The sequence below is a fragment of the Platalea leucorodia genome (assembly GCF_965183815.1).
Source record: "Platalea leucorodia genome assembly, chromosome: 2".
Lineage (NCBI taxonomy): Eukaryota > Metazoa > Chordata > Aves > Pelecaniformes > Threskiornithidae > Platalea > Platalea leucorodia.
In genome coordinates, this window is record NC_138824.1 from 98,131,669 (window position 1) to 98,153,756 (window position 22,088).

The 22,088-nt window shown below is 40.0% G+C and overlaps 1 protein-coding gene across 1 annotated transcript in view; it reads left to right on the plus strand.

The window, feature by feature from the left end:
* Nucleotides 1–22,088, plus strand: part of DSCAM (DS cell adhesion molecule) — a gene marked incomplete at both ends in the record, with an annotated part of 474,219 nt that overhangs the window by 377,511 nt on the left and 74,620 nt on the right. The window contains 4 exons of the mRNA XM_082337939.1: nt 2,293–2,533; nt 4,193–4,339; nt 6,102–6,257; nt 14,748–14,881. Of these exons, the coding sequence (XP_082194065.1) occupies nt 2,293–2,533; nt 4,193–4,339; nt 6,102–6,257; nt 14,748–14,881 (678 nt within the window). The remainder of the gene's footprint in view (nt 1–2,292; nt 2,534–4,192; nt 4,340–6,101; nt 6,258–14,747; nt 14,882–22,088) is intronic.

Consider the following 22,088-nt stretch of genomic DNA (forward strand, 5'->3'; position numbering starts at 1 on the left):
GCCTTTAATTAGAGAGGCTTTAGATCTTGAGATGGGCAACAGTGTGCATGTTAATGTTTGAGACAAGAAATCTCCACGCAGACTGTTGAGGATTTGACAAGCTGTGATGGAATCCAACACTGATGGAGAGAACTGATGTCCTGGCATGATTAAATTGGTGCCTCCACACTCATACACCTTTAGAAAAGAGACAGTGACCTGCAGCGTTGTCTGAAAGCAGTCCTCCCTGTAATAACACTTGTTTGAGTTGTCTGCTGCTTTGTCCAAACTGTTTGTCCTTTAGTCAATTTGAAATGTTTAGATTATGTTAGTTCAGTCTTTTTGCCCCTTCTCATGAACACTGACAATGCTTATAACAATGTATGAGCTGTGCAAAACGCTATGGCTAGTAACAGAATTTGAAATCCTTCAACTAATGAAAGAATTCACCCTGAAATACTTAATTATTTAAATGTGGTAAAGTTATTTTCTTCTCAGAAGGAATAAAACAGCTTTATCTTATGAAGATATCTGAATCTCAAACAAAAAAAAAAATCTGACCTTAGTTTCCATCCCACAGTCCAGCTTAAAAAACCCCATCTTTTGCAATCATTTAAAGATCATGAAACCATGCAGTTGTTCAGAATAGGTAATAAACTTGCAAAAAAAGTGTCTTGATAATAAAAGACGTACGTGTTTCTAAAGAAGTTGGGTTTTTTTTGACAACGAAACGCAGAAATACTCAAACAGGAAACAATTATACTCTTAGATTCCAAAAAAAAAGTTCTAATCCCTGCAGTGTGCCTTACAAGACACTCAAGACCTGAATCTCCTAATTCAGTCACCTACATGGACGTGCACCACACTTGCAGAGAGCTTATTGGTGTCAGAGGAGCTGAAGTACTACAGTGGAAATTATATCCTTGCTTCAAGTTTTGTTTCTGTTTCTGAAGGCAAAAGGGAGCAAAAAAATAAAGCATCTGAAGAGATAATTCAATCAGTCAGATCCATCCAGTGATACAGTTTAAAAACATAGAGGGTGATGGTTTTTGCAGAGCAATGATTTGTTGGTAGTAGATGAAAGGCAAATCCCATGCTGGTTTTATTAGCTCCAGTGAGACTTTAGTCCAGTGGACTATAAACTCACTGAAACAGACAGGTCCTGTGGCAGAAAAGAGTATTCTTGTTGAGAATGTGTTCCTCAATAGATTTAATGGGATGTAGTAACAACAGAATTTGCTGCCTCTGCTGGATTAACTCATTGCCGATAAACTGCGTCACAAAGACCTTTATTATGGGTCAGTGGAACGAATGAGCTCGTGGGCATCTGGTGGGAATTTGAAAGAGGTTTGGAGAATTTGAAAGGGCTTTTTGTCCATGGATTATAAACTGTGCCTTAAAGTGTTTGTACTAATTATACCTCACATACGTAGAAAATCAGACAGGAACGTTATCACATATTGAAATTAGTCCAGTACTATTTAAATGGAATTTTAATAAGTATTTCTGTCAATAATAGGCTTTTTCCCTGCGTTGCCAATCCTTTTTTACTCTAGACTACATTTTATATTGCAGAGTACAGAAATTATTTCCACTAGTCAGGTACAGAGAATCTTGCACTGTGACTGGGAAATACAGTATATAATTATGGCCAACCATTTTGTACCGTCCATATTCTTGAATGCCAGATATTGTACACCTTGTTTTAGTAGCTATTCAGTATGCAAATCCCTGCTTTCCGATTCATTATTGCCTTCAGCACTCATTATCTAATCATCTTTCCACACTACACACTGAATGAACAGAAGCATATTTCAAAGCACAGCATAAAATTTTCCTAATGCATCTAGCTGAATAAACTTATGTGACTGCCTTCAACAGATCAGTAAATGCCTTACTAAACATTTAGCGAGTGAATGGTAGGGGCTTCTGGCAAAAACACAATTAGTAGTGAATGGTAGGCCTGTAATGCAAATATACCCTTATCAACTCAACCTTGATTGATTCACCTGATAAGAGAACAAAGCATTATAAATTCAAATTATAACTCAAGAATATCTCCTTATCAGATTTTTCTGTGTATGAACCATTTAAAGGTCTTTTTCTAGCACAGGAATGCACAAATTAGAACAAACTGCACCTGAAATTTATATATCATGGTAAAAAGTTACTATTTTTGAATTGTTACCTAGAAATAGACTTGCATTCAGTAGGAAAAAAATGTTGACTTTGTGTATATTTCAAAAATTTTAAGGGGAACAACTTGACTTTGGAGACATGTACTTAATGTGTAATCTTTCATTTTCTGTTTAGGCTCCAAAGAAGCACTTGCAAAATGGAATTATTCGTGGATACCAGATAGGTTATCGGGAGTACAGTGCAGGGGGCAATTTCCAGTTCAACATCATCAGTATTGATACCACTGGGGACAGTGAAGTTTATACGCTGAATAACCTGAAAAAATTCACCCAGTATGGCATGGTAGTCCAGGCTTGTAACCGGGCTGGAATAGGACCTTCTTCTCAGGAAATCATCACCACTACTCTTGAGGATGGTAGGTCCTAGGCAAACAGCTATCATGGGACATATTATTATTTCTTTATTTCTTTTTACCTTGTTACATTTATTGCTTGATTAGTGATTATTATAGTGGGGGTAATAGAAGACCAGACTTTACAGGTGTTAGATACAGTAGACAGCTGGATGGACAGAGACTGGCCAATGAACATGTGCAATTTGCATTGAAAGAGATGCAGAATCATCCAGGTAAATAAATATAACTCTACTAATGTGATATATCCTGCTGTGAATGACATTGACTAAGACCATAGCTTTCATTAAGAAGCCTGTTGCTCTGGTGTTTACGTATTTGCAAATTTGCTGATCTCATGATAGCTTCATAGTGATCTCACCATAGTTTTGAGATGCTAAGAAGTGAAACTCTGAAAGGTGAAGTGATATTGTTAATTTTGTTGGCTTTCTTTTGTTTTCAAATGAAGTTGCTGTGAAACCTAGAGCTTTTGTACTGCACAACGCTTTATCTTGTCAGCATAGAGGTGTGTTTTTTTCAAGGATGTCCGAGCTAATGAGAGAAAAAATCATTGTTATTTCAGACAAAGTTCAATCTGTCTAATCCAAGGAACAATTCAGAGTTTGTTTTTTTTTTCAAACTGCATAAAAAGTATTTCTCAAACAATGAGAGGGAGTCCTCTAGTGGAAAAAGAGAATGATTCTGTATCCATAAAGAGGCCCAATCTTTTAGAGGAGCATAAAAGCAAATAATAATCCTAAAGGATAGTGTAGGTCATATTTTTCAGCTACTATAAATTGACACCAGTGTACTGAAGTCAGTGCCAGCTACAAATCTGACTTTTTACATGGGGGAAATGGAGTAGCACACATCTAAAATTCTCAACAGCTACAGATTTTGAGGCATACGCTTCATGGAAGACTGGTGTTTCCCATTTACTCTAAATGTTTCTAGGCCTAGACAGATTACTGCAAGACCTCGGAAGGCAGTATACTCACATGTGCATATATTTTGTATTATAATAAATAGTATTTTTTTTCTTCAGATTCCAGCATGCTTACTTTTCCTGGCAACGTTTTTTTTGGTCATAACTCAATTTTGGGTCCCTCTCAGAATTAAAGATGTCATGACCTTTAAAAGCAATGCCAAATACTAATACTGCTGTATTGCTTTGACACTACATGGCCAACAGAAAATGCCTTAGATTTGGCTGACTTTTTCCAATTTTTCTAAATGTCAGTGAAAATATTTTATGAACATTTGTTCCAATATTTTTTAAAGTGCCCGCTTTCCCCCACCACCAATTTTAAAGGGACATTAGAACTGTCCAGAAAGATGGCAATTTGGCTGCAAACTTTAAAAAATGTATTTAAATTGCTTACAGAATATTCTGCATATTTCAGCAGTAGGACACATTTCTCTTTCAAAAGAAACAACAAAAAACCTGTTAAAAGACTAGTCAGCAAGTGGGGAAGCAGTACATCAAAAGTCATTCCAGGGAAATCAGCTGCACTTACAGAAACATGTGGATTGTAGCAAGAATAAAGGTTTTGCATTGTTAACAGTGTGTAACTTCTAATTAAATAACATGTGGTGGGATAGCAATGGAAATTGAAAGGGTAGCTGAAGGATAAACATTGAGTTGTATTCATTGAGTTAAAAATGGTGAATATCTTATTCCAGTGCCCAGTTGCCCTCCAGGGAACGTGCAAGCCACTGCCACATCACCAGAAACCATCTCTATTTCTTGGTCAACATTGGCAAAAGAAACCCTGAATGGGATTCTGCAAGGATTCAGGGTTATCTACTGGGCCAATCTCTTGGATGGAGGTGAGAGAAATCAAGCAATTACCAAGTAACAAGGCATATGTGGCCTTTACATCATTTACTCTTTGCTGTGAAGGCATTGTACTTCCTTTTCTCTTTGGTTTAGAGAAAGCTTCATCTACCTGTGAATGAAGCCATTTTTTGTAGAGCTTTAACAGACTAGCAGGCATTGCAAAGCTGCCTGGATGGGTCCTTGGGGAAGGCTTCCACCATGGGTTTGCAACACTCCATAGGTCTGCCATAGCACCCAAAATGACCTGGGCAAATTTCATCTCAGTTTCAAAGTCCAGCGGGTTTCTTTTATAAAGAATGATGATATGAACCTAGAACATACCTGCTCAATCCTGTATTCTGTTTTAGTTTGGTTGGTTATCTGCTTGCTTAGCTAGTTGCCTACTTGAGAGGTTATTGCTTATTTTTTGACAGGATGCATTTCATCTCCATAGCTGAGGGCAAAAGAAGGAAACATTTTTGGAAAAGGCTTGTTATTTTCATGCCAGCCTCTTCTGTTGTGCTTATGTTTTGTACTCCTAGCATAATTCCTGAGGAAATAAACTCCTGAGCAGAGAATGAGTGAAATGATCAAAGGAGAAACGAGATACTTTACTAAACTGCAATTTATCACATGATGATGATTCTATGTATGGCCCTTTCTTGTAAATTAAATATTAGTAGGTTTGAGATGCATATGCCTTTATTCCTGTTTGCCCTGCTGAATTTTCATGGCTCTAGGGCAATGAGCTGTCTCCCTTCTTTTGCTTTCATCCATCAGGATCATAGTTCAGTCTAGTATGCAACTGTCATGCAAATCCTGGCCTCTGTTAGTGTGGCAAGGGGAACTCAGAGTGGAAATGTAACCCAAAGGCCCATTGTTACTGATGGTAATGTTAGAGTCAAAAATATTTGGAAACAAACCACCAATTCCTTTGTGCATTTAAAAATAAAGATTAAAAATATATGAGAAGCAAACATAAAAATGTAGACATGATGGACATAAAATTAAATGTTTTCAGTGCTGCCTGTAGTCTTTGGTTCAGATCCTATGTGACTATTATCAGTGCACGTCTACGCTCCTATGTGATGTCCTACAACACGATGAAAAAAGATGATGTTCATGCAGTACTCAAAACTGGATTTTCTTCATTTGTTCAGCTTTATTTTCTGCCTTAAATATGTTTAAAGCTTTTTTGCCATATGGTTTGTACTTCTTAGCTTGCTGCAAAAAAGATTCATATGAAGTGCATCATCTTTCTGCAAGTAAATCTGATTTTACTGTTTTTAAACCTATTGTTAGCTGGTATTACTGCCATCAAGTGCTTTGCAGCAGCACTTGCTACATATTTTAAAATAAAGGGGCCTTTTTTTTGGATTTCCTCATGAGAAATGATCTTTCTCAAAACCAGAAAATCTTTATGAAGATAACTGACTTTCTCATTTTTGCTTTAGGGAATGTTTTGCAATAATCTCTTCTTGTTACCTATTCTTTATGAAAAATCTTATGACTTGTAGAGATTTCCAATTCTCTTCCCTGTATTTAAAAAAATTGCAAAAAAAGTTTGAAAATGAAAACTGGGTCTGCTTTGAATGGTAAGAAGTCAAGACACAAAGGAATTTATTTTAATTTATTATAATTCATTGCTATTTTATAATAATGAGGCATTACTTCTCTGCTACACTCCCTAATCCCCAGGATTTCCACAGTAGGTATCAATAGCTGGGAGAAGGCTGAACTTGGCAATAACTCAATTTCCTTTTTATTTGATAGAGCTAGGAGAGATAAAGAATGTCACTACTACACAGCCATCACTAGAGCTTGATGGCCTGGAAAAATACACCAACTACAGCATTCAGGTGTTGGCTTTTACACGAGCTGGAGACGGAGTGAGAAGTGAACAAATTTTCACCCGCACTAAAGAAGATGGTAAGGAGTAAAACATTTTTCATTCCTACTTCCACAAAATGTTTGCATGTCTCAGGCTTTCAAAATAGTGCAAATGTTGTACACAAGCATTCAGAGTGAGATTTCCATCTGGAGGTCTTGAGTTAGGAGCACGTGGAGAGGAGTACGCGCCCACAGCTTTGAAAGCAATCTGACTGAAAACAATCTGAGTTCCAAGACTCCAGTTCAGGTGAGCCAGAAGTTTGTAGATAACACTAATGATCTGAGCAAGTTTGTCTTCCCCCCCCCCCCCCCCCCCCCCCCAATACTTCAGGATCTTATTTGAGAATTTTGAGAGCATTTGAGTTAATTCTTTCAAAGTGATTGAAAATGGGGAAAGGAGGAAGACTATTCTGGGACAATCTTATGTAACTTACGTGCTTCTAAGAAGATCTTTTTCAGTAGACGTAAAAAAAAAAAATTCCTCCAAACACCTCTTACCTCAAAAGCAAAATGAAGAACAAAAATCTCTTGCCTTTGTTCATAGACCAAAGCATGGAAAATTTATGTCCTAATGCTGAAAGTTTAAGAAATTTTTACTCACACACAGACACACACAAACACACATGAGATTTCATAATGACTTTCTTGTAACTTTAACTATGGAAATCACTTCAGGTTGCCTCAGTAGGATGCCACATACTGATCTATTTCTCAAGGACTAGAATTTCAAATTCAGGCAGAGTTTTGTCCCTAACCTGTTTAATGCCTTGAAAATCCCATGAGATGTACAAATACATCTTTAGATCCCTAAACACTTTTGAAAATCTGGATCAAGAATTTTTTGGCAGAAATAAAAAGGCACACAGTCCTATCAATTACTTGAATAATGTTTGATTGGTAAATTCTCCTGTGAGTTATGCAATGTTTTTTCAAGGAAATTAGTCAATGGATTTTTCTTTATTACTTATCCAGTTTACTGGTCATTCATGAATATATGAATATATTTGTCATTTTTTTATTTGTAATGAGATTTACAAAAGTGCCAAGAGAGTAGGTTCAGTAGATGAACCGACTTGATGTATGTTTGGCATTTTTTTGCCAATTAAAAAAAAAAATACTGATAAATGTTATTAATTTTTTCCAATAAAATATCAAGGGACTCATTCTAAAATTTACATACATTGTAAGGTCACCTGGTCCCAACTGTAGTTGTATACAGGGGATGCAGTATAAATTAAAATTGGACTTCTAAAATTTTCTCTTATATTATCAAGTGAGTTGTTTGTTCCTTGTTCTATTTTCATGTGCTTAATAGTTTCCATTGCTTTGATCAAAGTTTAATTAACAGGGGAAAAAAGTAAATGAATGTCTTATAGCTAAGAAATGTGAGGAAATTTAGGCAACTAGCAAAGTTGGTTAATGTAGATCTACTTCCTGTAATTGCTAGATGTGGGTATTGCTGATATCCTCCATCAGCTTGCAATAATAGCTCTGTTTAAAACTGTCTCAAGGTACCGCACCTAGTCTGAAACTATCAAGGACAATTTGTTCAGCTATAGACTTGTGTGTCCTAAACAGTGAATGTTAGGTCATTCCGATCCCACCCTAAAGTCCTTCAGCAACTACTTTGGAGCACCTAAGTCCTGCGGCTTAAGCCACCAGCAAACAGGGGGATTGTCCCACACTGCTCCAGGAGCTCAGGGAGAGGCTGGTCTCAGGGAGATATAGTTCATGTCAGAGCACCCCTGAGGACAGCAAGAATGTGCTTGCTTGTCTATGCCTTTGAGCAGCATTACAGCCTGCTGCCTTATGTCTCAAATTGGCCAGCCAGTCCAATGTCAGGGGACAATAAAAAGCATTCCTCAAGAAATCTCTGAAAAGCCAACCTTTAGAGGCAACCCCTGACTCCTGAGTCAGCACTTCATGGCACATTTGCCACAGAAGTCATAACAGCTGTTTGGGAATGCCATGCACTGGTTTCTGTTGGGTCAGAAATTTGATGGGAGCTGCAAGCTACCACAACTTGCCTGGGTGCAGATAACATCTTGTCTCTGTGTGAGGTTTCTTCAGCTTTTGGAATTGATCAGATGGCAGAAGTGGTGCCAGCAGTACCTCTTTCTCTCACTGCAGACAATAAAAACATCATGTACTGCTCCTGAAAGGTTGCTGACGCTTCACCAAGGCCATTCCCCTGCTCTAAAGAGGATCAGATACATCTCAGCCATCACTGATATTTACTAACGTTTTCTCCAAAATTTGCAGTTATGTGGACTCCATAGCCTCCCTAAGTGTCCTGTACCAGTTAAGGATCCACCATAATACAATCTCTTTTGCTGCAAAGTGGGTTGAGTACTTCTCTCTGCCCTGCTGGCCAGGGAGAGCGAAGGATAACTTGCTGCTTTATAACAGTATTTCCTGTCTGAAGGGTTACTGTGCCCATTGCTCCTTCCCCTGACACATACACCTGTCCATCTCCCGTGACCTGTCTCCAATTTGCAAACGGTTCTGAAACAGCAGAAGCCCCAATTTTTTTTTTTTCCTTAACTCACCTCTTCCTAGTTTACTTCTCCCTAATTCTTGGTGGCTCTTTTGCTCTCTCCCTTTCTGAGATCAGACAGGCCCTGAGATGTGGGAAGCACACAGATTCTGACCATGTTTCGCTGCTGTGCAAAGGCTCATCTCTCATCTTTAATCCTCCTGGCAGTTCAGCAATAATTCACCCCGAGGCAGTGTGACTAACCTTTTCAGATGTTTTCTGATGCCTCGCAGTGGTTCCACTCATTAAATCTTTTGTCTAGAAAACTAAACTAAACTAAAAGGTGTTTCCAGAACATACAGTGATTTCATGTTTTGCTTCAGCTTCACAACTTTTTATTAAAGGCAGTAAAGGTTTAGAGTGGAATACATAAAGGGCTGCCATTAAACATAAACCAAAACCAAAGTCCCAGGTCTAAATATCCTTAAGGCTGTGGAATTTAAATGGTAAAAGAGCATTCACATAACCAAACTATATATACGTAACAGGTGCCTCATTCCTCAGAAAGAACAGACATTTCTTCTGTAGTTTTATAAGGAAAAGAGGCTCCTGTAGAGGATTATTCAGTAGGACTAATTTCAGTGAACCTAAAAGATCCTGCCCTAAAGTTAGTTTGAACACTCCCTCAGCATTGTGAAATACTAATAATTGCAACCTTAACAGAACTTAGATCTGGAAACCTTATGTCTCTGCTTCTAAACCTTCTCTGGCTAAAATAATGACACAAGATATTCCACCCTCCTCTAATATAATCTGTATATCTGAGATATTTTTAAGTGGCTAGCAAGCCCTCCGCATTGTTATTACTATGAGGCCATATCATGCCATTAATTTCTTTTTCTTTTTTCATTTCTTTTACATTAGGAGAAACTTATCTTTGTAAAATCAATGGTGAAGCGTGTTCCACTGCTGCTGTTGAAAGGCAGATCACAGCCTCCTGTGACTTCTTTGTTGGTGTTCAGCTAGGGACATCAGGCCAAAATTTTTCTAGCAGGCTTGAAATCTCCAGTGTAGCAAAATAAGAGTAACACCCAGGGAGTGAAGCAGTCAGCCTGGATGAAACGAGTCGATGTTCAATTTTTTGTAATGCTTGATACTGAATTTAGACACCAGAGGTCAGACACTGCTGCTGATCAACTTCGGAAATGGGAACAGCTCTAGCAAATAATAGGAAATGAGTTTTCCTTTTAATGTGATCATATTTATGGGTTTTGTCTAGCTTTTTTCCCCCCATTAGCCTTCAGAAAAAGAAACTGCTCTTCTTGAAGTTCCTCCTGGCAGAAACATAAGCCAAGCAGAAATGCCCAATTTTTAATAATTCTTTGCAATTTTGTCCCCTACCCTTTCCACTTTACAGTTTCTGATAAGCTGATTGTCCTCTTCACCTGGGGACTTAATTTGCCAAATCATTAAAAATTAAAGTAGTTCTTCAAATTCCTCTTCCTCGCTGCATTCAAAGTACATTTTCAAAAGCTGCTCCACTCTGTAGCAATGGGCGGTTGACAAATTACCTCTCAGTTTCGGCACTGCAAATGCGATATGAGAAAACTGTGGTCGAGACAATGAATTTGCTCCCCATATGTGCCCAACACATGGCGCAGCACCTCTGCGGGCAGCAATGCCTCTGACCTTGGGTGGAACTGGCAAGTGGAGGACACGGGCCCCAGAGCCCCCTTCCACAGAAAGCTTCCTGCAACTGGCAATTTGGCTTTCCTTTCAACGTGATCATATTTATGGGTTTTGTCTAGCTTTTTTTTCCCCATTAGCCTCAGAAAAAGAAACTGCTCTTCTTGAAATTCCTCCTGGCAGAAGCATAAGTCAAGCAGAAATGCCCAATTTTTAAGAATTCATTGTGGTTTTGTCCCCTACCCTGCTTTTTACTGAGTGTTTGGCAGAGGTTGCTTCTGTGGTTTCTGTGATGCAGGAGGATGCATGTTTCTCTCTCGTATCAGTTTCTTTTGAGAAAACACTTTCTTATGCATTGAAAGCTGTTTGTATATCACAGAAGACTTTGCTCAGTGCAGCAGTGCTGTCCTTCCAGCTCTTCTCTGCTATTGAGGTCGGCGTTCAGAGCAAGAGGAAAGCTGCAGCAAGGGAGCAGCAGGGACTAGCTGCAGGGAGGAAGGAGGAATAACACTAAACCCCTTTGCAGCCTCGTTGTAAGACTCTGCCTGAATCCAGAGAGATTTTCCTCCTCTCCTTTCTGTCTCTGGACACCAAGCTTCCTGGCAGTTGGCCTGAGAGAGATGGATGTGCAAACAGCATCTGACAAAGCTTTATATTTATTCTAAAATGAATAAGGATAAATCCAATCAAGCGCACGTTCAGTACTCTTTGGAGCAGAGCTCTGTTTGGGCTCGTTCAGCTGGTAAGGTTGGCTGTGCAGTTCATCACCTGGGTGCTATGATGGAAAATTGCCCTTAATGACCCCTTAATGTATTTTTTTCTGTTGTCAGAGATCTCCAATTTTATTTTTTTTACTAACAAAAAAATGTACAGAATAATAAATGTTCCCCTTGTGAAACTGGCAGGATTTGATAGAAATGGTGTGACTAATATGAAGCCAGTTCAGAGTGAATGAGAGGTGGACAGCGCATATGAATTTATTTTGGCTAGCATAGGTCTAAATTGTAGGTGGGATATCTACATGAACAAAGGCACTACTGGCAGCAGTCGGGAGCTTATTTTGTTTGGTTTTCCATAAATGTAACAGTCAATAAGATACTCTTGTGTGGTGCAGAATTAAAAATCTGTTATGGAGCAGGGTTCAGTTTTCTGATATATTGGTGATATTGCTCTTAAATGCACCGCGCTCTGTGCATTTGCCTCCCTGCTGTTCAGTACTGTGAAGAAAAATTGTGATAATCTCTCTGCTTATGAAAAGGGGAATGAGAAAGTTCCTGGAGCTCCTCCCCATTATCCAGCATATCTAAATGCTGTTTCCTGGACTAGTCATATCAGTATAATTGCCTTCTCTGCGTTAGCATTTCACTTGCACTGTCAAGAATACAAAGTGTTCTCCTTCACATGAAAGCAGCATGCTATTTCCGTGTCTTTCAAAGCCTTGCTAGCTGGAGAATGAGGCCATCTTTGATCTTAAATTTGCCATATCTGCTCCCAGGAAGGTTGCAAAGATGGCTAGAAGCAGTCCTCAGCTTCTCTGTGCTCAGCCCTTGTTGTCCTCCGTCTTCTTGCCATTATTTTACCCCTGGTGACTATGGAAAAAAGAAACTGGTATTGTGCACATTTAGCTTGGCTTTGCTGGGATCTGTGGGAGTCTGTGCTAAATAACGATCCATGGAGAAGTCAATAAGACAGTCCAGGTCTCCTGATACTGCTGTCTCATAATGACTGAAGGTAGTAATGCTACGGGATGCAATGGCAATGAAAGAAAATACCTTAAGTTAGCATAGCAAGACTGGGGTCTTTCCTCTCCAAGATAAGGCAGGCACTGCATTCCCCCACCACAACTTCTTCAGATACTCAAGGAACCCATGTTTAGTAACAAATGTTTCAGTTAATGCTGAACTAACTCACAATAATCTTGTTTAGGTCTAGAGGATGAGTTTGAGCAATGACTTTACCCTCTGGACAGAGGACAGTGGTGGTCTGTAAGGCATCAGATGACAGTCTGCAGAATTCTCGCTAACAAAATATAAACACTTACCCACACACAGTCATTTCCACATGCACAACCCAGCAAACAAAGACAAAAAGAGGAATAATAAATGAACATTCAGAATAATTTTGGCACCACTGCAAAAACTGTTGCCTGATTCCAACCCCTCTACAATGAGGCAGAGGGGTCTTTGGATTAGAGAAGCTTCAGAAATTTGACTATATGACTTCCTGACTTTCTTTCTAGCCCCTCTTTCTGCTGGTCTATATGCTAGACAGAAATACAGCAGTCCAGTGACAAGTAATATGTTCCACATATGTCCATTGACTGGAAAATGCTAGATGAATTTTGAGTTAATCCATCAGCAGTTGACAGCCATGACCAATTACCATCAGAAACTGTCCCTATAGATCACACCCTAATTTAACAATAAATTACTTTAACCTCATACATCTATTTGCAGTGATTTCCAGAAAACATTACTAACTGTAAAGGAATCCTCCCGTGGGTTAAGTAATTACCCTGGAGAGCTAGCTTTCACTCTTCAGCAGCAGGAGCAAATAGCATTTCTAATGAGCTGGGTATAAATAACAAGTTGAATGCTGTCAAGCATCAATATTTACTCTGCAATGGATAGAACTGCTAACTGAATTAGCCCCTTTGCAGCGAGGGGCTGGGTTTGCATGCAATTATAATCATGACATTCTCACTTGATGCCTTATTAACTTTCTCAACACACTATAAATAGAAAATGCATATTCAGAAATGGTGCACTGAATGGTGCCTATCTGTCAGTTTTCTTACATCTTCCAGTACTACCTGAACAGATATAAACTTGAAGTTATCCTTATATGCTTTTTACAACCTGAAGTAGCTAGCCGCAAAGCTAAGCAAATTTAGACCCCAGGCTGTGTGGCTTCTCTTTATAGGCAAAGTTTTTTACCACCATAATATCTACTTACTTAAATGCCGTAGAACCAAGATTAAGGATCCATCTACGAAGATCAGATTGCTGGACATGGGTTTTTCAATCTGTATTGCACAATAACTCTTTTCTGTGAAATTAAAGAAAGCTGATCAAGCACTGAAATGGTAATTTTACTGGAAATTCTAACATTTTGGTTGTTTTGCTTGAAATTAGACAAAAATATTAGATTCTTCATGAACCAAAAGTTCTGCAGAGAACAGAGTCCATCAAAATGTTTCCCTTTGTCTTTAATACCATATGTAGTAATTTCTAGTACAATATATCTATTTTAATAATTTAAAATTAATATTGTCCACATGCAGTATTAAAAATATATTTCAAATTATTTATTTTTAGGGTTTTAAAAATATTTTAAAATAATTTCCTGTTGACAAAAGAGGTGGGGTTTTTTTTTGAAACTTCAAACCAATTTATTCTCATGTTAAATGTAGCCCTTGCTATTTTGTTTAAGTACCAGCTTATGTGTAATGTGGTATTCTAGCACACAAGAATTTTTTCACATTAGTATAAGAGCGCTTCCAAAGTTGGAGAACATTGTACAGTGTAACGTGTGTTTGAAAAATAACATATGCTTATGAAATCAAAGTCTTTCTCAAAATGCAAGTGTGAGAAGAGATACAGTTAAGATTATGTACCAAGATTTTAGCATTTCCTGGCTGAAATTTTTTCCATGTGGTTTTAGAGAGGAGGGTTTTTTCCCTTTTTCTGTGACAATTTTCAATGGCTTATATAGGTAGTTGCTGTAATTAGAGAAATAGATATGTATTCACATACTTCAGTTCCAGATAGAGGTCTGAGCTGCTGAGGGCAAGGCTGGAGGGAAGGAGCCTACGTGGCAATATGTCTGCTCACACGTCATGCCACTAGCTAGACCTGGGTCACGTCAGGCAGTGCTAACTGCGTGGGACTACAGCTCATTTGCTCTCCACTTCATTAAATTCACAGCTCTACTGTGTGTGTCCATTAAACTGTTCACATGCGTATTATTTATACAGTGAATAATCATTTGGCGTAAGTTATGTCTTCAAAATTGACAATTTGTAATAATATGTTTTTTGGCAATTTTCACTGGCCACAGCCAACATGTTTTCATGCATGCAGGCTGGGGGTGATACTTCACAAAAGTTTAACCATCAGAGGCAACTTCTGCCTTGAGGCCCTCTGAAGCAGAGCCTCTTCCCTCTTAGGGTTGGGGGCACAGCCCTCCAAATCCTCTTCCCTGGTGTGGGCAGTGCGGAGGCTGCTTCCTAACACAGGGTGTCCGCCTTGGTCCACAGGGGCACAGCTACCAAAGCGGCACACTCCACTTTTCCTTTTTGCTCCTCCATTACACTAGGATGACTGCCTGCCTGCCTTGGGCCACTCTAACACATCTTGGTTTTCCAGTTCCAGGACCTCCCGCTGGTGTTAAAGCAGCTGCAGCTTCAGCCTCCACCGTCTTCGTGTCCTGGCTCCCTCCCCTCAAGCTGAACGGCATCATTCGGAAATACACTGTCTTCTGCTCACACCCCTACCCCACAGTAAGTCCCACAGGGCAACAGCAGATGGGAAGCACTGACTTGTGAGGCTGAAATTGGGTGTCTGCAGGTGCTCAGTGCTTGATGCTTTCTTTGCCACTTCCTTTCCTGCCATTTGATCTTTCCTCTAAGCAAGGGTGAAGGGAGACCCTGGGACTATGGGGTGACTGAGAGTTGTTTTTTTTTTTTTCCACCTATAAAACTTTTGCAGTACTTAAAACTTATTGAAGAGTGCTGACTAACAAATCATGTCAAAACTCACGATTGAAGTTGAGTATCTTTTAAGGCATGGGTTTTTTTAGAATTTACTCAGTGACCTTTTACAGGACTGGCTGCAAGCTATGTAGAGCCCTGTTGTGGCTGGAGGTGTGTATTTATATACCAAATTGCTGAATCTGACTTCTGTTTTCATCTAAGTTCCAACCTTTTTGGCTTGGGTATTCATGCGTGAAGGAGCATAATGACTTATGAAAGAACATATTTGCTTGTGAATAAACTTATTTGTGCCTGGAGTATTTGCCCACTCTAGGTCGACATGCTGAGAAAGTGACAAGAGAAAAATAGAACTGAATATCAGGTATCTTTCTCTCTCTCTGAATCACGAAGGAATCCAGCTATCTTTAAACACAAGGGCCAATTGCTCTTTGTAAATACCCATGTGTATTTATTTTAATATGTATTGAAAAAGTCCTTATCTAGTTTTTATCCAAGGTTTGGATTTAGTTTTTAAGCAGGACTTCCCATCAAAAGTAGCATTGCAAGTTGCAAAATATAATCTTAGTTTAATAGACAAGGAAAATATTGTTCTAGAAGTAAGAGGAGTTTGGCAGGGAAATTTCCAAAAGTGCCTCAGGCTTGTTTTCAAAGCTGGCTGAGAGAGAAGGCGGCCTGAGGGTATGTCTGAGCAGGACCCTGCGAGCAGACACGGCCTCCCCCAGCCCAATCTTCCAGCCAGTGAACTATTTCTGCAGGTACTTAGGGGCGATGGGGCAAAACACACACATCCATTGATGGCTATGCTTAAACTGATACATCCAACTATAAGCAGGGTTTATGAGTCACATCCAAAGCTAAGGGTTGGAGATCTTTGTTTCATTTATGTTTTGGGACTACTGACTCCTAACTCTGTTAATTTAATAATTATAGCCATGCAAACCAAACTATCTTGACCATACCGTTTACATGTAAACTAGCCAGAGATTTTTTTTTTCCATTATGGTTCGTGCATTTCTATAGCACACAGTGGGTTACAGAGGTCGGATTTTACAGAACTGGACCTCGCTGCTAGGGCTGTGGTCTGAGTGGGAACCAAGAGCTTCTCTGGGGGGTTGGAGAGAACACCAGGTGGTGCTGCTGGCTCTTGCTAGTTACTTACCATGCACAAAGCTGCAGTGTTTCTTCCTGAGGCTTTGCTAGCAACAATTTTTTGTATGTTTACATCACCAGGAAAATAAACAGCCTCGGCTAAAAATTTTTTTCTCTAATATGCAGTTCTCTCATACACAAAATTATTTTTTTAAGACTGCTTATTGTATGGTTACCTTTTGGAGTACCTCAGTGATGGACAATGACAAGAATAGTTACTCTTTTTGCTGGTCTTGGCCTGTACTGAATTCTACTGCTATGTGTTTATGTTGTTCATTATGGCATGATGTAAGGGTGTCACTGTATACCTTAGCCCAAGGTAGAGGCACTTGGAGGTGTTTGTGTTTTCTGTTAATTGTTAATGTGTACATGTATAGTTATCCTGTTGTTACCTGTGTGCATGAAGGGGTGTATGTGTGTGTGTACATATAAATATATATATGTACATACACATGTGTACATATATGTACAATATGTATCTATGAGGACGGTCCCTGTACCACTTCTCACTAGTGTTTTGCAGATCAGCATGAGTTGTGGCTTACAGAGCAGGTCTTCTGTATCAGTCCTGTGTGGGGAGTGGGGCAGGGATCACACCCAGTGGTCAGTTTCCAGAAGCCAGGTTGGACATCTTTAAATAAGTGCAAGACCTCAGGACACATTTAATATGGGACACACTCCCCCACCTTTCTTTCTAACAAAATGCTTTGTTATCTTTTACCCTTAAAAGGACTCTGAAATAAAAAGTTATTTTATTCAGAGCTAGCTTTGCAGTGAAACAAGTCTGCAGAGGTGCTTGAGTGTTAACACTCCTGTGCAGATACAGCCTATGTATCCCAAGGAAATTCTTGTATGATTCACTGTTGGCAGAGACAAGTAGTTGACAGAGAAAGTGGTCTTAAATTAGGGAGAGGAGGGAAATAAATAGGACCTGTGTCTTTATCATCTCTTCTGTCACCATAAGTAGCAAGCGCTCTAGTTGGAGGTATAGAGCCATAAAAACTTCCTAAACAGACTTTTTCCTTCAGTCAAAGCCCTGATTGCAAAATAACTTTGCTAAAAATCTGCCATTTAAGCAGAAAGGCAAACTGAGTTTTTAAGCATCAGTGAGGAGAAAGAGAAAAGGACAGTGGTAAAGGTAGGCTTACGGGAAGGTTATATTCTTTGCAGATTGCATTTTGCAGCAGTATGCGTATACTGAGAACAAGTCAATACAGTACACTTTAGACACTTGGGCTAACAAGGCAGTCCTTCACACAAGAACACTGCTTTGGTGTTTAAATCACCAACAGGAAAACAAATAAACTTTGCTGGTCATACTGTGCATATTTTTATTACAAAGCACAACCCTCATATGACCCTGAGATATTACAAGATGAAGATTTGCTGCCTTTTGCACAGTTCAGTTTGCTTTGCAAGGGCAGAAGCTGTTAAAACTTCTGCTGTCCTTGTACAGAAGGATGCAGACATTTCCTTTTTACACGTTTTGAGTCCTAAGGACAGTATTTGCCTGGGATGTTTCAAGCCACAAATATGATTAATGTGTGAAAAATAAAAATTATTCTCCACTGCAATCTATTCTCTAGCCAAGATAAAGAGCAAGCAAGGATCCAATGTCCTACTGCTTAATTGTTGTGCCTATATTATTGTATAGGCATTATTAGGCAGAACTTTCTCTTTTTCATTCTGAAAATATAGAAAAAAATACAGAAATATGACTTAATGTGTCCTTCATTCTTCAAATATAAGAAACAAAACATACCAGAATTTAAGTTAATTATCTTCGGTGCTAACTCACAGCCCACATTCTCACGGTTCTTGACCTCACTTGAGTTCTTGTAGGAGCTGCCTTCTCAAGACCACCTGTAATGGTCCCATGTTGGTCAGCTTCCTTCTAAGTGTGCTTATCCCCAGCATACCGGCAGGGTGTTCATCACGCTCATTCTGCCCAGGCCTCAGGGAAGCAACAGGCAGTTCTATCAGCTGCAGCACAGGCTGCCATCCCATCCTGTCAGTGTAGGTTTTCGCAGTGGTGCCATAGACGTTGCACATGTTTTGAATCCTAGTAAACAAGCTAGGGTGGTTTGGCTCCTACCTGGCCGTGGGTGGATCTGTTTTAGGTGCCTGCTCCAGCACCTGCTGCCTTGGGTTGTAGATGTGTATTGCCAGGGCTTTTACAAGGGCAAGAGAAAATGAGATTTAGGTGATTTCTGAAAAAAAAACTCCACCAACCTCTTACTGTGTTCAGGTCAGTACAGTACCTAAGGAAGAATCAATGGGATTAGATTAAATAAAATTTAGATGTCAGAAAGTGCCCAGAAAAGGTCATTGTGACACAAAGCATGCAATGGCTAACCAACCTGGGAAATTGTAATCTCAGAACAGGTGAAAAACAACACAGAAAGAAGGCAGGGGAATGAAGGTTAAGAAGCAGGATTTCCTGGCACAGGAAGGGCTGAGAAAGCATTAGAACTGGCAGGGAAAGAAGAGAGAGGTTAAGAGCTGAAGACATATAGACCAACTATATCATTTGGGTGTCAACAAACAGTATGGCAGCACTCAGTCAGAAATAAACATATTAAAATCTGTTTTGCTTTGTTGATTAGAAAAATGCAGTCGTTGTTGCTGTTGGGGTTTTGTTGGGGGTGATCCGTTGGTCAGTCATTCACTAATAGGAGCAAACATATTAAACAGGCTTATCCTGCTGTTTCCAATAAAGGAGGTCATTAAATTGTGCATCAGTCTTCTGCTTTCTCCATGGGATGCCTGGAGATTAATGGAAAGGATTCATGTAAATAGAACTGCACTATAAAAGGGTAATAAATGTACACCGCTCTCCTTGGTGATTTTCCTTTTGAGGACATTGTCGGTTGGTTCTTGTCTTTGTTCCACTCATATTAAGATGTGGAATAAGATGACCTCTCTATCGCTCTCTGATTTCCTGATAGTGAAAGCTAAAAGCAGAACTCGTTTGGGCAACTGTGCATAGAAAGCGTTCAGATGTGAAAGACATACAATATTGCCAATGGCCTAAAATGTCATAGCGGTTTTATTGGAGCCTTTCCCCATCTAACTTAGGAAACATCTTGATGGCAGTCTAATGTGTTTCTCTTTCTCAGAGAGTTGCACGTTAGCTCTGCCAGTGTTTGGTTTCAGGTGTTGAATACATATTTTGGCCAACTGGATTTCCATTTTTAAACTTCCATAGAATAATAGAATTTAGGGTGGAAGGTTCCTCTGGAGGTTGCATAGTCCAAGCCCCTTCTCAAAGCAAGTTTAATTACATCAAGTTGCTCAGGGACATGTCTAGTGAAGTCTTGAATGCTTCCATGCATGGAGATCCCACAGTCCCTCTGGGCCCCAGTTCCAATATTTGACCATGGTCCCATGGTAATTTTTTTCTCCCCCAGTTGATCAGACTTTCCCATGTCAAAACTTTTGCCACCCTGCACCTTCAAAAAGAGCTTGGGTCCATCTCCTTTGTATCATCTGATGAAGTATATGTAGAAGACAATAAAGTCTCTCCCGAGCCTTCTCATCTTAAGGCTGACAGACATAGCTGGCTCAGCATGTCCTATTATGTATGTCCTGTGCTCCAGCCTCCTGACCATTCCCTGACAGCCCTGTCCTGCACTTGCCCCAGTATGTCCATGGGGTTTTTTTGTACTGGAGATCCCAAGACTGGACAGAGTACTTAGATGCAGTTTCACAAGTGCAAAGTAGAGGGGAAGGATCACCTCCTTGGGCCTACTGGCTACACTCTTACGAGCATAGAGTTGCTAATACCAGACTTGCTTTTCTGCAGAGCTGCCTGTTGCACAGTCAGCCCTCAGGCTGTTCCAGTGTAGGGGGTTATTCTATCCCAGATGCAGGACTTCGTATTTGCTGGTTTTGAACTTCATGAGACTCCAGTCACCCCATTTCTCCAACCTGCCTAGGTCCCTGTGAACAACAGCCCTGCTCTCCAGCATATAAAGTATTAGCCCCAATTTCAGGCCATTCACAAACTTGCTGATGGTCCACTCTTGTTCTGTCTCTCAGGTCATTAATTAAGTTATTAAACAGTATCGGTCCCAGAAAATGATCCCCAAGGGATACTACTAATTATTGGCTTGCAGCTGAACTTTTCACCGCTGATCACAAGTGTGAGTCCAGCAGCACAGGTGATTTTCCATCCATTTTATTGTTCATTTATTCATCCCATATTTTACCAATCTGGTGATAATGAGACTGTGGAAGACTGGGTCAAAGGCTTTGCTAAAGCCAAGGTAAACAACATCCACCGCCCTCCCTTTGTCCACAGTGCCAGTCACCTTGTCATAGAAAGAAATCAGGTTGGTCAAGCATGATTTACCTTTGGTAAATCCATATGAACTGTTCCTTTCTCTCCTTCATGTGTTTAAAATGGCATCTAGTAGGATTTGCTCAGTAACCATCTCATATTATTGAGACTAGGTTGGCCAGGCTGTAGTTACCTAGATCCTCCTTCTTGCCCTTCTTGAAATGTGACATTTGCCTTTTTCCAGTGATCAGAAGCCTCCTCTGATTGCCATCACCTTTCAAATACAACCAAGAGTAGCCTCACAATGACAATCAATCAGCCACATCCTTCCGCACCCTCAGATGCATCCTATCTGGTACCATGGCTTTCTGTGTGTCTAATGATGTGATTCTTAAGTGCTCTGTAATTCAGTCTCCCTCTGCTGTGAGTACAGCTTCACTCCCAAATACTCTTCAAGAAGGTTCAGAGACCTGGAGGCCTGAGGGCAAACCTTACCAGTGAAAACTGAGGCAAAAAAGTCATTGAGTACCTTAGCTCTTTCCAAATTCCTTTCACTACCTACCCTGCCTCACTGAGCAATGGGCCCAAACTCTCCTTAGCCTTTGTTTTGCTGTTGATGTACTTAAAGAAACCCTTCTTGCTTTTGTCCTCCACAAAAAAATTTGTGTTTGAGTTCAATCAGGATCTACATGTTCTTCCATGCTGGTCTCCTGTCATGCTTACTTAACATTCCATACGTTGCAAAAGACCATTCTTGTGCTGTGAGGACATTATCCTTGAAGATTAGCCAGCTGTCCTGATCCCTTTTGCCCTTCAGGACAGTTTCCCGTGGGATCACTCTTCTCAGGATCTTGAACTCCAGTCGTATGGTCACACCAGCTAAAGTTGTCATAGACCTTCACATCTTCAACCAGTTTTTCCTTGTTTGTGGGCAACAGGTTCAACAGAGCATTTGCACTAGTCAGTTCATTGATCACCTCCATCAAGAAATGGTCTTCAGTACTCTCCAGAAATTTCCTAGGTTACTTGCTTCCAGTCTCATTGCCCTTCCAGCAGTTGTCAATGTGGTAAAAGTCACCCATGAGTACCAAGATGTGTGCTTGTGAGACTTTCTTCAGCTGCTTAAAGATGGCTTCATCTGCCTCCTCCTCTTGATCAGGAGGTCTGTAGCAGACACCTACTACGACACTATGAGTACTAGTCTGTCCTCTGATCCTTACTCATAAGCTCTCTACTGGTTTGTCACCTGCCCTGGGGCAGCACTCCATGCATTCAAGAAACTCCTTTACATGAAGTGCACGCCCTCCTTCATACCTTGCTACACGTCTGTCTTGAAAAGACTGCATCCCTCCATTGCAGAACATCAGTCATGAGTGCTATCATACCATGTCACCATAATCCAAATGAGGCTGTAGCTCTGCAACTACACACAGACTTCCAGTTACTGTTCTCTACGCTACATCCATTGGTGTACAGGCATTTGAGATGAATCCTAAATTGTGCTGCTCTTACAGGGGAAAAGTGAGATCCTCTTCTATAATGTTGTCTCCTAGACACATCTGG